This window comes from Mauremys reevesii, linkage group 11 (genome assembly GCF_016161935.1).
Source record: "Mauremys reevesii isolate NIE-2019 linkage group 11, ASM1616193v1, whole genome shotgun sequence".
Taxonomy (NCBI): Eukaryota; Metazoa; Chordata; order Testudines; family Geoemydidae; genus Mauremys; species Mauremys reevesii.
The window spans coordinates 66587399-66601243 of record NC_052633.1 but is presented as its reverse complement, the minus strand read 5'-3'; the positions used below and the strand labels follow the sequence as shown (position 1 = coordinate 66601243).

General features: G+C 42.6%; 1 protein-coding gene across 4 annotated transcripts in view; it reads right to left on the bottom strand.

The window, feature by feature from the left end:
• Positions 1 to 13845, bottom strand: part of ADCY5 (adenylate cyclase 5) — a 307748-nt gene that overhangs the window by 33388 nt on the left and 260515 nt on the right. For all 4 annotated transcript variants that reach the window (XM_039495153.1, XM_039495150.1, XM_039495149.1 and 1 more), the window contains exons 10-12: positions 6728 to 6872; positions 4471 to 4568; positions 484 to 571 (exon numbers count right to left, since the gene is read on the bottom strand). In XM_039495153.1, the coding sequence (XP_039351087.1) occupies positions 484 to 571; positions 4471 to 4568; positions 6728 to 6872 (331 nt within the window). The remainder of the gene's footprint in view (positions 1 to 483; positions 572 to 4470; positions 4569 to 6727; positions 6873 to 13845) is intronic.

Sequence of the window (13845 nt, the reverse complement as noted above, 5' to 3'; positions counted from 1 at the left end):
TATGCTTTTATTTCTCTTCAAGACATATTTCCTTGATGCTATTCTTATTCTGATTATCTGCCTACCAAACCAAGCCTGTGCCACAGGGGACAATACACAGCTGGCTCTCTGGGAAGTTTAAGGGAAGGCAGCGCAGGGTCAGTGTTCTTGGTTCCACATTGGGAATTTTGTTCTTTTAAAGTTAAAATAAGAGTGCCTGTAGGGGACTTCATAGACATACAGATCCACAAGGAGAGAGGCTGATTACTTCTGACAGTGGAAAACTATGCCGATCCTAGCACAACATGACCTCAGCTCATTCTGTCTTATCTAAGGTTTCTTCTATAACCTTTATCATTGTAGTATGTAAGTGCATCTACCTATGGAGAAAGGTGGGGAAAGGACAGCTAATGAAATACAAGGATGTTATATATAGCTTAAGAAACAGACTGGTTATACTAACAGGGTCAGCAAAGGACAGTATAGAGAAATCTCATTACTCACCTTTACGCAGGAGTAAATGACCGAAACAAACACCACTGTGGTCAGGATCAAAAAACTGGTCAGGTAAAAACCCAACATAAATGTAGAGCTGAAACCAGAAAGGGATTTTTAAAGATTTACACCATATAGAACAGTTACCGCTCTGCTTTTAGCCTTAGTACATCTGTACAAACCATGACATGTGGTATGGGCTTTCTCTCTGGCTAGGACGGCAGTAGGAGGTAGGAGATGCTTTGAATAAGGAAATTCCCTGTTCCCTTTAAATTGCTGGGGTGACAGCGGAGAGACTGAGAAACGTTTCATGTGCCAGAAGTGATGACAAAATAATTTGTTACAGGCTGGCAATGGATACCAGATTTGCTGGACGAGAAACTTGCTGCGCTTTAGAATGGAGGCCTCTGCAGACAAGTGCATGTGAAATACGCAGGGGAGACATATTTCAAGTCACACTTATGGGTCCATCCCCATCCTTTCATTTGCATCCTCTGCGAAGGACTCAGAAACCCTGCACTGGCTAAGAAGGACAATACAGAGAAATAGCCCACATCCAACAAGGTCATGGAGATGCCAAGCCTACCTGGTTTCTCCTATGGAGAATCTTTGCTCTACCACTTTGGCTGCCCTCCCGCCTAAGCTCAGGAACAAAGGTGGCTAAGTGGGCCTCCGAGCACTCATGAATAAAGCAGCAGTGCTGGGAGTCTGCATTGTGCCCCATCTCCTTCCACTCTTCCTTTCAGTGAAAACAGGATTTCCAAGCCAGCTTTGTGGTACACATTTTCGTTTTGATCGTGCAATTATTCAATAACATTTGAAAGTTTCTGATCTCAGTACAAAAGAGACAGGTCCCCTCCCATCCCAACACTTTAAATTCTCAATGAGGTTATCTAGCACCGTGACATTAAGACCAAACACACCAAAGCCAGCTGGTTTCCATGTTCTTCCAGGACAGAGGCAACTGTCTTTGCTAATTCATTGTTTGAGCCTTCAAGGCATTCATTAAGGCAATTCCTCTTTATTATCACAAATGATCGTTGCTATTTTGTCTGAAGTTTCAGATTCTGCTGATATTTCATGAAAGCATTTGATGGCGACACACACACACACGGCTGCAGCTGCTTGTTAATTGCTGTCATCAGTAAAGACAACAATCATGCAATTAAGAATATTAGAAAAATGAATAAAAAGTGTGATGGAAATATATATCTGGTCCAAAGATGAATCATGAAGCTTTGTTTACTCTAGAAACCAAATCAGCCTACAGACTTGCCAAGCTATCCAAAGGATGGTGGAGAATTTAACAACTCCCATGCAATGTGAGTATTATTCTGTTCTCACCACTACTTGCATGCAAGTACTACTTGCACACAACTAGCAGGTGTTTGTGTTTTGGATTCTAATTTTGGGATGAATTTAATGGTTGTGAAAGCAAGGTGATTGATGGTGCTGGCAAATGAGTCCTCTTCTACATAGCTCAGCCAATGCACTTGACCACTGACCTCCAACTCCTCTGGTATTCTAGTCCTCTCCTAAGCAGATATTACCCATTTATACTATATTTCTGCTATGTGGACAAATGACCTCTACAGACTGGAACAGAACCTTAGAACCACCAAATTCAGGTTCACTTGTAACCCAACTCAGATATGAGTTTGGGTCTCTGGAGATGGTATGTTATTATGGTAACCCACACCACTTCCAGTCAGTCTTGCTAGTTAGCTACTATTAATATATATGGAAAAATAATGCTCATGTATTGATCTCTGGAGCTATATGTTCTTCATTACCAGAGTATCTGAGCACCTCACAAACGGTAATGTATTTGTTCTCACAACACCCCTGTGAGATAGGGAAGTGGTGTTATACTCATTTTGCAGACAGGAAACTCATTTTGTTATACTCATGAGGCACAGAGTAAAATTTTCAAAAGCATCCAAGTCCCATTTTCAAAAGACTTTGGCATCTAGCATCCTAAATCTCAGTGACTTTCCTATCCATGGGTTTCCGTACTAGAAAAAACATGCATGCAGATTTGGGCATGCACATAAATACAGTTTGGGGTCTGAAATGTCAAGCCCAGCAGGTTTTGCCATACAGATTAGACTAATTGCCTATAAGGTCCAGTATCCTGCCTGTGGATTCTTTTGAGGAAAGCTAAAAGTGCTCAAGATTATGGGAATCTCTAAAACATCTGGAAATAAAATGTCAAAACATCAAATATTTCTGCCCATAAGAGAAGATTGGCAGGCATACAGCATATGCCACATCATAATGAAGCTGCTCCGATTTCCTTGTGTAATACAGAACAAAGAAAGCCAGCCAATAGGACACCCAAGGACCCCGACATTTTTTGTCAACCCTTTTTTAAAATGTTAAATTAGCTCTAATTAAATAGTCCGGTAGCTGCTTAGGATATGTCTTCACTACTTGCTGGATCGGTGGGCAGCGATTGATCCAACAGGGATTGATTTATCGTGTCTAGTCTAGACGTGATAAATTGATCCCTGAGCGCTCTCCCGTCAACTCCTGTACTCCAGCTCGGCAAGAGGTGCACGTAGAGTCGACGGGGGAGTGGCAGCAGTCGACTCACCATATTGAAGACACCGCAGTAAGTAGATCTAAGTACGTTGACTTCAGCTACGTTATTCACGTAGCTGAAGTTGCGTAACTTAGATCGATTCCCCCCCCATGTAGACCTTGATGGGCAAACCAAACCCTTTTAAAAGGGCTTCTCTCACAAAGGTATGAATTCAAGGCAGCAGTGTCAAGTCAGCGGATCTAAAGTGTAAACCTTTACAGAACCTGGGCAAACATGAAAAGAACAGCTTTCGTGATTATTAAGCATGTGTAAAGTGCAGGGATTGACCTAATTTCAGTTTTCAGCCTCTGATTTCCTTAAATGGATCTGTCTCTTTACACACTGTATTTCTGCTGCTGCTATTCTGCTTTGTTGATTCTATCATTCCTCGAGCAGTGGCAACTGTCCTTTTGCCTAGGGGGAGGAGAAAGAGTGACCTCAAACATCATATTGTTTCTGTGGTACAGACAGACATTAATCTTGTGTCTTTTTAAAATGAATTTTTGCTTTCTTAGATTGCAAGAAGATAAATTGGAGCATTTCTGACTCTTCAATTATATTATTCTTCAGATTAAAAGTGACTGATTCTAAAATTATCTTACGAGCACTTTCTATTTTTAGGTGCCCAATTCATGAGAAAGCATCGCTACTGAGCCAGTTATGGTCTCTGAAAAACACAAACACGCTTAGTTTCTCATTTTTCAATAATATAAATGAAAATTCTGAAGCATCATCTTTTTTGAGAAGATCCCCTGGGCTAGGTTGTGCCATTAGGCACCCATCTGAGCACAGGGCCATGCATACGCTGCACCAGTCCAGAAGGCACTGTATCTCTGACACACCCACGAAGCACAACTCCTTCCCACTGCCTCTCTTGCCTGGCTGGGAGAGGGTGAATAAATGACTGCAGCCCTTGAAACGCTGCTCTGCCCATTCTCTGACTTCCCCATTCATTTGTTTGTCATAGAGCAGGGCTGAGATTTGCAACAGTATTCGGACCCAAGATCCAAGTAGGCTGAACAAGAGGATTGTGGTGGATTGCTTATCCCCCGTCCTCCTCTGCTCAGCTGCATTCAACACAGGCCCACTCTAGCCTTGTATTACAAAGACTTTACTGCCTCAGTAGACAACCCTTTCTATTCTAGTGATCTTATTTTGTGTGGGATTACAATATACTAAATCAAACTTCTCAAATGAGAGGTAAATATTAAAAAAAATCATGCCAGCAAAATGAAAATCCTTGCATGCCAAGCATAATATACCATAGCTGGTAATGAAGGCACACAATGAACATTGTACATTACTTAGGCATGCATTATTTAAAGACTTTTGCTTCCTTTTGATGCACTGAAGCCTCAAGGACAGAGAAAAAATGCCAGAAAAAGCAGAAAAAGTGATAGAGAGCGACTCACTGGGGCACAATTGTGATTTGGACAAAGCAGATGAAGAGGAAGACGAGGGAGGCACAAGCCACATAGGCTCCAAATCTGTCGTCCACTTGCTTGGAGTACTGCGAGGAAGTAAACAGGCTTTTATAAGCACAGGCAACACATATAACCACCCTCTTATGCCCCACCAAACCCCTCATTCAGCACCCAGCACCCTCTGGGTTCCCCAAGAAGCATCACTTGCAGAACTACCACTTAGAGAAGTGTGAAAATTTCCCCTTACTTTAGGCTATATTTTGGGGGCCCCTCCCTCCAAAAAAACCTCAGGGCTGTGGAAAGGTCCTGTGCAGATGGAAAGAAGATTTATATTTCGTCCATTTCCTGATGTCTGTCAAAATAGATAAATCTGGACCAGAGGGCACAGCTGTGAGATGCAGACTCATTTCATCCGGGGATCCCTCCAGTGGGGATAAATAGTTAAACATGGCCAAAGCTTTTTAAGGCTCCTAAACTGAATTTATTTGGTGTTATATCCAGACTGCTCTCTGCTATATACACACCTTCTTTGGGATCACTCAGAAGGAGAATCTCTTGTTTAAACTAAAATCTCTGGGGCATCACTTTAAGTGTAACCTCTTTGGGATCCACTTTTCGCTTTGTATCTGTACAGGGTCTAGCACAATGGAGACCTGATCCCTGTTTGGTGTCTGTAAGTGCTGCTGCAATATGAATAATAATAGTGATAGCTGGGAGCTGTAGTCCAATTGGAGCAGGATCATGGATGCTCCAGAACAATTCGCCTGCCCTCCAGGGATCTGGGGACCTAGCAAAGGCCAAGGTAGAATTGATGGGTGCAACTTATATGATACAAAGACCTTCTGAGAATTTTTTGTTCATGCATTAAAAGGTAACGTGTCATCAACAAGTCACTGCGTTTTGCCAGAAGTGAAAGATTATTGTGAAAACACCAATTTCTTGTTTGCCTCTTTCAAGCCTAGTGAGAAAACATTGTTTTTCATGGTATCTGCCAGTGTTAAAAGATGTTTGTGCAGTTTTAGTTGGCTCTAATGAAAATGTGAGGTTGCCACAGGTTCTCATGAATTCACAACATTCAGATTAGTGATCAGCGTCAGTCACAGAGGAGCTGTGTCCACTTCCTAAACGTATCGTCTGTGCTGCTAGAACTGCAATTCTTAGTCCAAACAAACTCAATCCCTAAGCTGTGAAACAAGGAGGCCCTTGAGATATGTGAACCATTCAGTTTTCTTAACATTTTAAAATTAAATGGGGAAAATAACATGCTTACACTTCTGATCAACCCTAACGTGATCCATTCAGAATTGAAAAAATACTGCAATTACTGCAAAAACCTCTTGCTCTTTAACTAGATTAATCACTGTATCCTCTTTTTGCAGTACAAACATAATTGCTAAACATAGTGATAGAATAGCAGACTCAAACTTAACCTGACCAATAAAAATTGTATAGATGTGACTTTTCCTGTTAAAAATATGGCTCACCTTTTATTGTTATTATTAAGGGTTATCCTAAAGACAGCTCACATAGCCCTAAGGCTCACATTATTTAGGATTAAAAAAGGCAGAGCTTAAATTTTCCCTAAGCAGTGCGTGTGCGCGTGTGTACAAAAGCAGTGCGTGTGCGTGTGTGTACAAAATAATTTATTTACTTATATGGTACATATCATTGCAGTATGTGAGTGCCTCCAAACTTATTATGAATTTATTCTCACATCCCTGTGAAGTAGTATGGTCTCCATTTTACAGGCAACTGAAGGGCAGAGAGATTAAATGCTTTGCCCTAGATCACACAGGATATCTGTGGCAGATCCAGATTTCCTAAATCCTGTTCCTTAGCCTCAAGATCACCCTTCCTCTCCTAAATTGGTAGACGAGAGCAGTGCAGTTCAGAAAGAGTATAATTTTGAGTGCCACCCACGACACATCCTCCAGTGATCAGTAATGAGCACAAGCATATCTTGATTTTACTCTGAAGTTCACTATTGCTATAGGTGAGAGAGAAATGACTCAGCATGCATTCCTACCCAATGGTGCATTTCTATCAAATGTTTCCTTCAACAGATACGCTGTGCCCTCTAAAAGCAGGTAAATCAAAATTTCCCTAAAGGAGCTGAAGTGATAAGTGGGGGAAAAAAAGTGAAGTAACTCCAAACTGTAGGAAGAAGATTTTAAGCTTAAATTGGACAAACAAAACTAACAATCAACTTTCTTCACCCGAGAGAGTAGTTATCGGGGAATCTTACCTTCTTCTCTAAGTCAGGCTCCCTGAATGTTAAGAGAAACTTGCGAACATGCTCCGAGCGTAACCGATCAATACTTCTGGCATCGATTGCACGACCCAGAAACTCATCCACCTCATCCTCCGGGTTCATGCTTTCTTGGGTGTTCCTGAGGATGTCACAAAAATGGAAGAGAATGAGAACTTTGCAGTGCACTCAGCTTGATCTTTTTTCAGCAAAGGGTCCCAAAGGAGTTAATCAGTTCACCATAGAGCTACCTGGATGTTCATCACTTCTCATTTATTACACACTTTAGCTGGATAATCTCCAGGTGAAATGCTATCAGCTATCCAATACATTGTCAGTCCTCATCTGTCTGTCCTCACCCAATTAAGATATTTGATATAGCTGTCTTTCCCTATCATCAAGGTGTTTGCTTTCCTTGAAAGTGTCTTTTTATCATACATCAACCTCTAAAACCACATGGATTTTCCCTCCATTATTCTTGTGCTTTGTTTTTTCCCTATATTTCATTCCTGCCGTGTATGTTATTGCCTGAGTTGGTCAAAAAACATGGCGGGGGGGGGAGGGGGAGAACACAAAAATTGTCAAAATCTCACGCACGCTGCCCCCGCTTGAAATTTCAGAACTTGAAAAATTCTCCAGCTTTGATTATCTACAGTGTTGTCAGGAACAGTTAAAGGTGTTGGGCATGACTCTCCACTGTGTCATTCCTGTGTAGTTATTTACAGCTCGGCAAAATATAAATTGATACCAAATCGGAACTTTCCATTTGTGACACTTCTTGGGGCAGCCAGGGCTGTGAGTCTCCTCGTCACCACCTGCCTCCAGCATGACAGTCTTGCTTGTGCCAGGTGCAGGGCCAGTGCAAGGAAGTTTCGTGCCCTAGACGAAACTTCCACCTTGTGCCCCCCCAGCACTGCAGCAGCTCCCCGCCGCCCCCCCACCCTGAGGTGCGCCCCCCGCCCCCCGCAGCAGCTCCCCACCCCCTGGCCCAGGGAGCCCTGCAGTACGTCCCCACCCCAGCTCACCTCTGCTCCGCGTCCTCCCCGAGCACGCTGTCCTGCTGTAATTCTCCTCCCAGGCTTGCGGCACCAAACAGCTGATTGGTGCCGCAAGCCTGGGAGGTGGGAGAAGTGAAGCAGCGACTGCGCAATGGAACCCCTGGGCTGCCGGCGGCGCGCTGACCCAGGGGAATCCCTGGGCTGCTGGCGGCAGCTCAGACTCCCTCTCCCTCAGCAGCCGCTGAAATGCTTAAAAAAAATTTGGGGGCACCACTTTTTGGCGCCCCCAAATCTTGGCGCCCTAGGCAACCGCCTAGTCCGCCTAAATGGTAGCACCGGCCCTGGTCAGGTGGGTGTTAGCTCCCCAACACAACCAGCCTGTCAGCCACTCAAGCACTCTTCTTTGGGCTACACCAGCTGACTCTTTGCTTTGCAAGTTCACTATAGATGCACCCTAAATCATTTCAAAGTGTTCCCCTATTGAATCCAACCACAATCACTGAATACCCACAGAAATCCCAGATCCTCTGTTCCCAAAAGAACAGTGTACCACAGTTTATCTGTTTCACCTTAGACCACCGCTCCTGCATTACGCACAGCACTTGAGTACAATTATAAAACAAAAGAAAAAAGTATTTACAAAAGAATAGAAATTCCAATAAAAACCAGTGTGAAAGATGGGAACAAATGGTTACATATAAAACAACATCATAACATGTACTCTAAAGCCTAAACGTAACTAACTATACCACTGCAAACAAGTTATCCTCCTGTCTTAAGAAGTTCATCTCAACCAATATTCTCTCCAGCATTTTCAACCGAGCCTGGTTGAGATCCCTTTTTCATGAAGCAAACTGGCTCTCAGTTTACTTCCTAGGCGAAGGACACCAGAGTGTCTCTTTGCACCACCAAATATACCAGAACAGACTTTTGAAGGTCACCTCAAGATAGGGTCCCTCCCCCACTGTTTAACCTTCCTGTTAACTTTCTTCTCAAGTCTCTGCCAGCTCTTCACTGGCAGTTGCCTTAAAATGATAACAGACTCCTATTGTAGGATCTACAATACACAGTAGCCCCCGTGGAGATAAGTGTCTCCCATACCCTGTCTGGAGAAGTTTAGCTCAAGACACGCTACCTTTGAGTGACCTGTTTGTAACTACAGAGATGACAATTTTAGATATATACACATAACTCCTCACATATTCTCCGTACATGCATCTCACAATGGTCATGATGACCAGTGCGACACAGGCTTTCATTAGAGACCTTGCGTGACATTCTTTTGGGGAACCCAGGGGGATCTCTGTACCCCTATCCACCTCAGGGATCTGTGCCAGCCCTGGCAGCTCTGGCATCCCGAGGTTCTTGGGTCAAACCATTTTCTTATGCAAATGATATTATTTTATACCTTTGAGCTAAGAGAAAAGATGACACGAGGTGGCAAGGCAATGTGGAGTCAGATCCTACTTTCCAAACATATGGACCAAGATTTTCAAATGATTAGTGATTTTCAGTCCCACAGCTTTTTTCAGACCAGAGTTTTTCCAATGCCTACATAGAGCTATCTTAAAGGGATCAGCAAAGAATCCTGTGGCACCTTATAGACTAACAGCCGTTTTGCAGCACGAGCTTCCGTGGGTGAATACCCACTTCTTCGGATGACTTGCATCCGAAGAAGTGGGTATTCACCCATGAAAGCTCATGCTGCAAAACGTCTGTTAGTCTATAAGGTGCCACAGGATTCTTTGCTGCTTCTACAGAACCAGACTAACACGGCTACCCCTCTGATACTTAAAGGGATGTAATTTTCAAATAGTGATGAAAACCAACCGTCTGAAAATCAGACTCCTTTCAGGTGTCTCAAGTTGAGCACCCAAAAAGTAAGACACTAATCATTTTTGAAAAACCTTAGTCAGAATTTTTATAGCTTGACATGGTCTCTTTAATGGTCTGGCTTAAACTGACGAGGCAGAAATTAAAAGCTAACGCTGAAATTTTGTTATTCTGCTCCGTTTCCATGATGCCCAAGTAAATATAGCTTCTATTAGGACAGACCCTAATGTGATTTCTGATTCCAACTGCAATTCTGATTGATTCCAGGGCAATATACAGCCCATGTTAGGCAAAATCAACCATTGTTCAGACACTCCTAAAAAAATGAAACCTAAAGCACAACAGGGCAGGATGTAAGATGGTATTGCCGGCTGAGTTTTCTGGGTTTTGTCAGTGCTATATAACACTGGCTAATGCAGGCATATTGCATGAATTGTAACAAACCCATGGCCAACAGACCTCTGTAGGTGTGAGTAAGATGCTTGCAAAATTGGCCATTTAGAACTTCATGGCAGCTGCCAAAACATAATCAGGACTGCTGTTTCAAAAGCCAATGCCCCACAACACTGGAATTAAAGGAGATTTTTCACTAGCTTTAGCATTATTGGAGCTGATTTTCAGAAGCGCTCAATACCCACAACTTCAATTTAAGTCAACAGGATCTGCACATAGCTGACAAAAAATAATAATCAGGCCCCATTGTCTTAGGACACACCACTGATCACTGAAATTCCAACCAAAAGAAGACAGTGATACATATATACAGTAGACAAGTCATTACAATACATCCCCAGCATTCAAACAGGAGGCAGTCTGGCAAATGCAAATGGTCTTTGTCTCAGTTCCTTAATGTTGTTATAGCAAAGGTTTGCATTTCAACAAGGGTCAGTGAAAGGAGAAGGACTGTTTTTATTTTTGGACACCACAGTTATTTAATCCATCAGCGAGTATATATTCCATTCTGAAATGCAATTTAGATTGGAGTGGAGGAAAGGAAATTCAATTTACTTCTAGATGTTTGTTTTAAAGAAACCACATCTGCTTAAGTACATAAAGAGCCATTTTTTATTTTTGCTCAATTATCATAATCCTGTTCTCTAGCCTCATAAAAAGAGCAAGGAAATTACTAGTCCTATTTACAGAATGCATTCAAAATTCCTGCTAGTTATTTCTAGATTTGGACAATTTAAATTTAGCCATTTTTATATCACATGAGAGTTGCAATAATTTTCTCTAAGAATCCAAGGTTAAAACTCATTGAATCTAGCTGAGGCTCACTGAGATGGCAAAGTTCCAGTCTAATAACACAGCCTGGGAGGAATTGGAAAGGAGAACTACCACTTTGGGTAGTTTTTGACTGTGGCTGGCTGGTTCAGGCTTAGTAATGGCCTACGGGTCATTTCACCACCAGGTCCCTGGTTTGAATCCAGCCAGAGACTCGAAGTGTTATCCCGTCACAGTCTGGTAGCCTTGAGTTGGTTACCTCAGAGCAGTTCCTTTTGGACATTAGTCCACATCACCTTTAGCAGGATACTTCTTGCCACAGATACCAAGGATTGAGAAGACTCACGCTTGGAGGTGGTCCCTATAAGCAGAGTAGTTTTACACTGCTCGAGCAATGAAGGGTGTGTGTAGAAACTTTTATTGATACTGTTATATGTTATATGGTCCTGGGGAAGGCGAGCATGTTAGGGTCCCTTGCTGTCAGACAGACTTCAGAATTATTCTTGTTTTTGGAAGCATTTAAGCTACATCCAAATGCTTAAACTTGAGGAGGCCCACCCTGCTGGTACTCTGAAAGACTTCCTAGGCCAGTGGTAGGCAACCTGTGGCCACCCATCAGTGGGGGGGAGTGATAGCTCAGTGGTTTGAGCATTGGCCTGCTAAACCCAGGGTTGTGAGTTCAATCCTTGAGGGGGCCACTTAGGGATCTGGGGCAAAAATCAGTATTTGGTCCTGCTAGTGAAGGCAGGGGGCTGGACTCAATGACCTTTCAAGGTCCCTTCCAGTTCTAGGAGATTGGTATATCTCCACTTATTATTTTATTTATTATTTAATCCACTGGTGGGCCACAAGACAGTTTGTTTATACTGGCGTGGCCACGGTTCACCGTTCCTGATCAATGGAAGCTGTGGGAAGCGACAGCTAACATGTCCCTGCAGCCTGCGCCGCTTCCCATAGCTCCCATTGGCCAGGAATGTCAAACCGCGGCCACTGGGAGCTGTGGGAGGCCGTGCCTGTGGACAGTCAATGTAAACAAACTGTCTCACGGCCTGCCAGCAGATTAATCTGATGGGCCACATGTGGCCCATGGGCTGAAGGTTGTCCACCACTGTACCAGGGTTTTAACTGTCCCCCCCCCAAAAAACAATTAACAATTCCTGCTCCCCATAATTTTTATTCTTATTGATTGACACCTCCTCCTAGAGACTCCACTGGGGGCAGGGTCATTACTCCAAAGGACATGAAACAACCTATTTATGCCCTGTCACAGGAAAGAGCAGTAGAAATTCCCAAGCATGATTCTCATGGAGCTTCCTGAGCCACTTGTCATTTTGCCATGTCACTTCCAGGGGAGGTGCCAATTTGACCCTAAAACCAGATATTTTACAAGTGGCAGTGGCAACCAATTCAATTCAGCTCCCACATAACTTGATTCATTCACATCAAAGACCTACAGCCAAATAACATTCCTCTGTTCTTTTAATCATACCTCTACAACAAAAATTCTCTCATAAGTAAAAATACCTTGGTAATAAAGATACTTTATTAGTAAACACAACTGGCAATTAATCCATGGTTGTTTCCCCCACCCCTCCTTCTCACTGCTAGCCTCTTCCTCTACTTCTGTTGCAAATACATTTAGTGAGCAACAGGTTAATGTCAGTAGTGAGATCAAACAATGCAATTATTAGGATTTAATTCTTAATAGCATTTTTATTGTTCAAAATTTAGAGGTAAAACCTCAGAGTTAATATGATCTTGAAGAATCTTTTTTAAAAAAACCAGCAGATTTTAAGACCGACAACTAACTGGAATATATGCCAAGAAAAAATTCTGTTGTGAGCCAACTTCGTAGTCAAAAAAAGAGGCGAGCAAGTAAAGATTTAAGGCATAAACTGGTATATGATCCTGAGCGAACTGGAAAATTTAGAGCAAGTATCACTCATTTTAATGAGCTGCCAGAGATGAATTTAACCAAAGAGGATCATCTTTCTTGGAAATTTATCATCAACATCTTGTTACCATATCCTTCTCGTAATGGCCCAGCATCATTAGAGAAAACATCCTTTATATGTAAATTTTCTTCTGGGTATGTTTTGAAGACAAACAAAGAAAAAGATAAGGAATGTTGAGATTAAGCATTTTTGTCACAGAGGTTTCTTAGAACCACAGGGACTAAATAACTTGATAGAATTGGTCTTTTATTCACACAGGCCAACATTTTCAGAAGCAGTCAGGGATTTTGGTCGTCTCAATTTGAGAGACCTTAAAGGGGCCCAATTTTCAGAGGTGCTGAGCACCCACAATTCCCATTGGCGTTACTGAAAAACTGTGGGGTGCTCAGCGTCTCTGCAAATCAAGCAAGATGTTTCTAAGTTGGACTACCAAAAACAGAGGCACTTAATATCACTGGCCACTTCTGAAGATTTTGGTCACAACCCTTTGTACTGGAGGGAGGGGCCCAAAACTCTGGAATGCTGTTCCCTTCAACATACGTCAAAGTTCACTGATCACATCCTTGCTTCCCTGTTTCAATTTGAATTTTCATGGAGCGGGCTTGACTTTATGTATTCATTGAAAAGCATGACCCCAGTGGGTTTAGCACAGAACTGGGAGCCAAGAACTCCAGAGTTCAAATGCTGGCTCTGACAACATCTCCTGGTGGCAAGTTGCAACCTCTCTGCCCCAGCTTCTCCTCTTCTAAAATGGGGATAACTATTCTTACTTACCTTGTTACTTGATAGGGCTGCTATGAGGGTTGGATAATGTTTGTAAAGTGATTTATAACTATAAGGTAGGGCCCTGCCTGTTGTGGATAACAGAGTCATCCATTTGTTTGGTGTCACAGTAGGATAGCTTTCATATGAACCCTCATTCACAAGTATCCCAATACAGCTCCTGTTCGGTTATTTCTCTCTCATTTGCTTCATTTAGGAAATGAGCCCAGTGTAAGTGTACACAGGTTAACTCTTACTTCCTGGCCCAACTGCTCCTCTACATTACCGCCTACTACAGGTAATTTCATTTGCACTAGCAGTGCATTTTACACCTCTCTTGTCC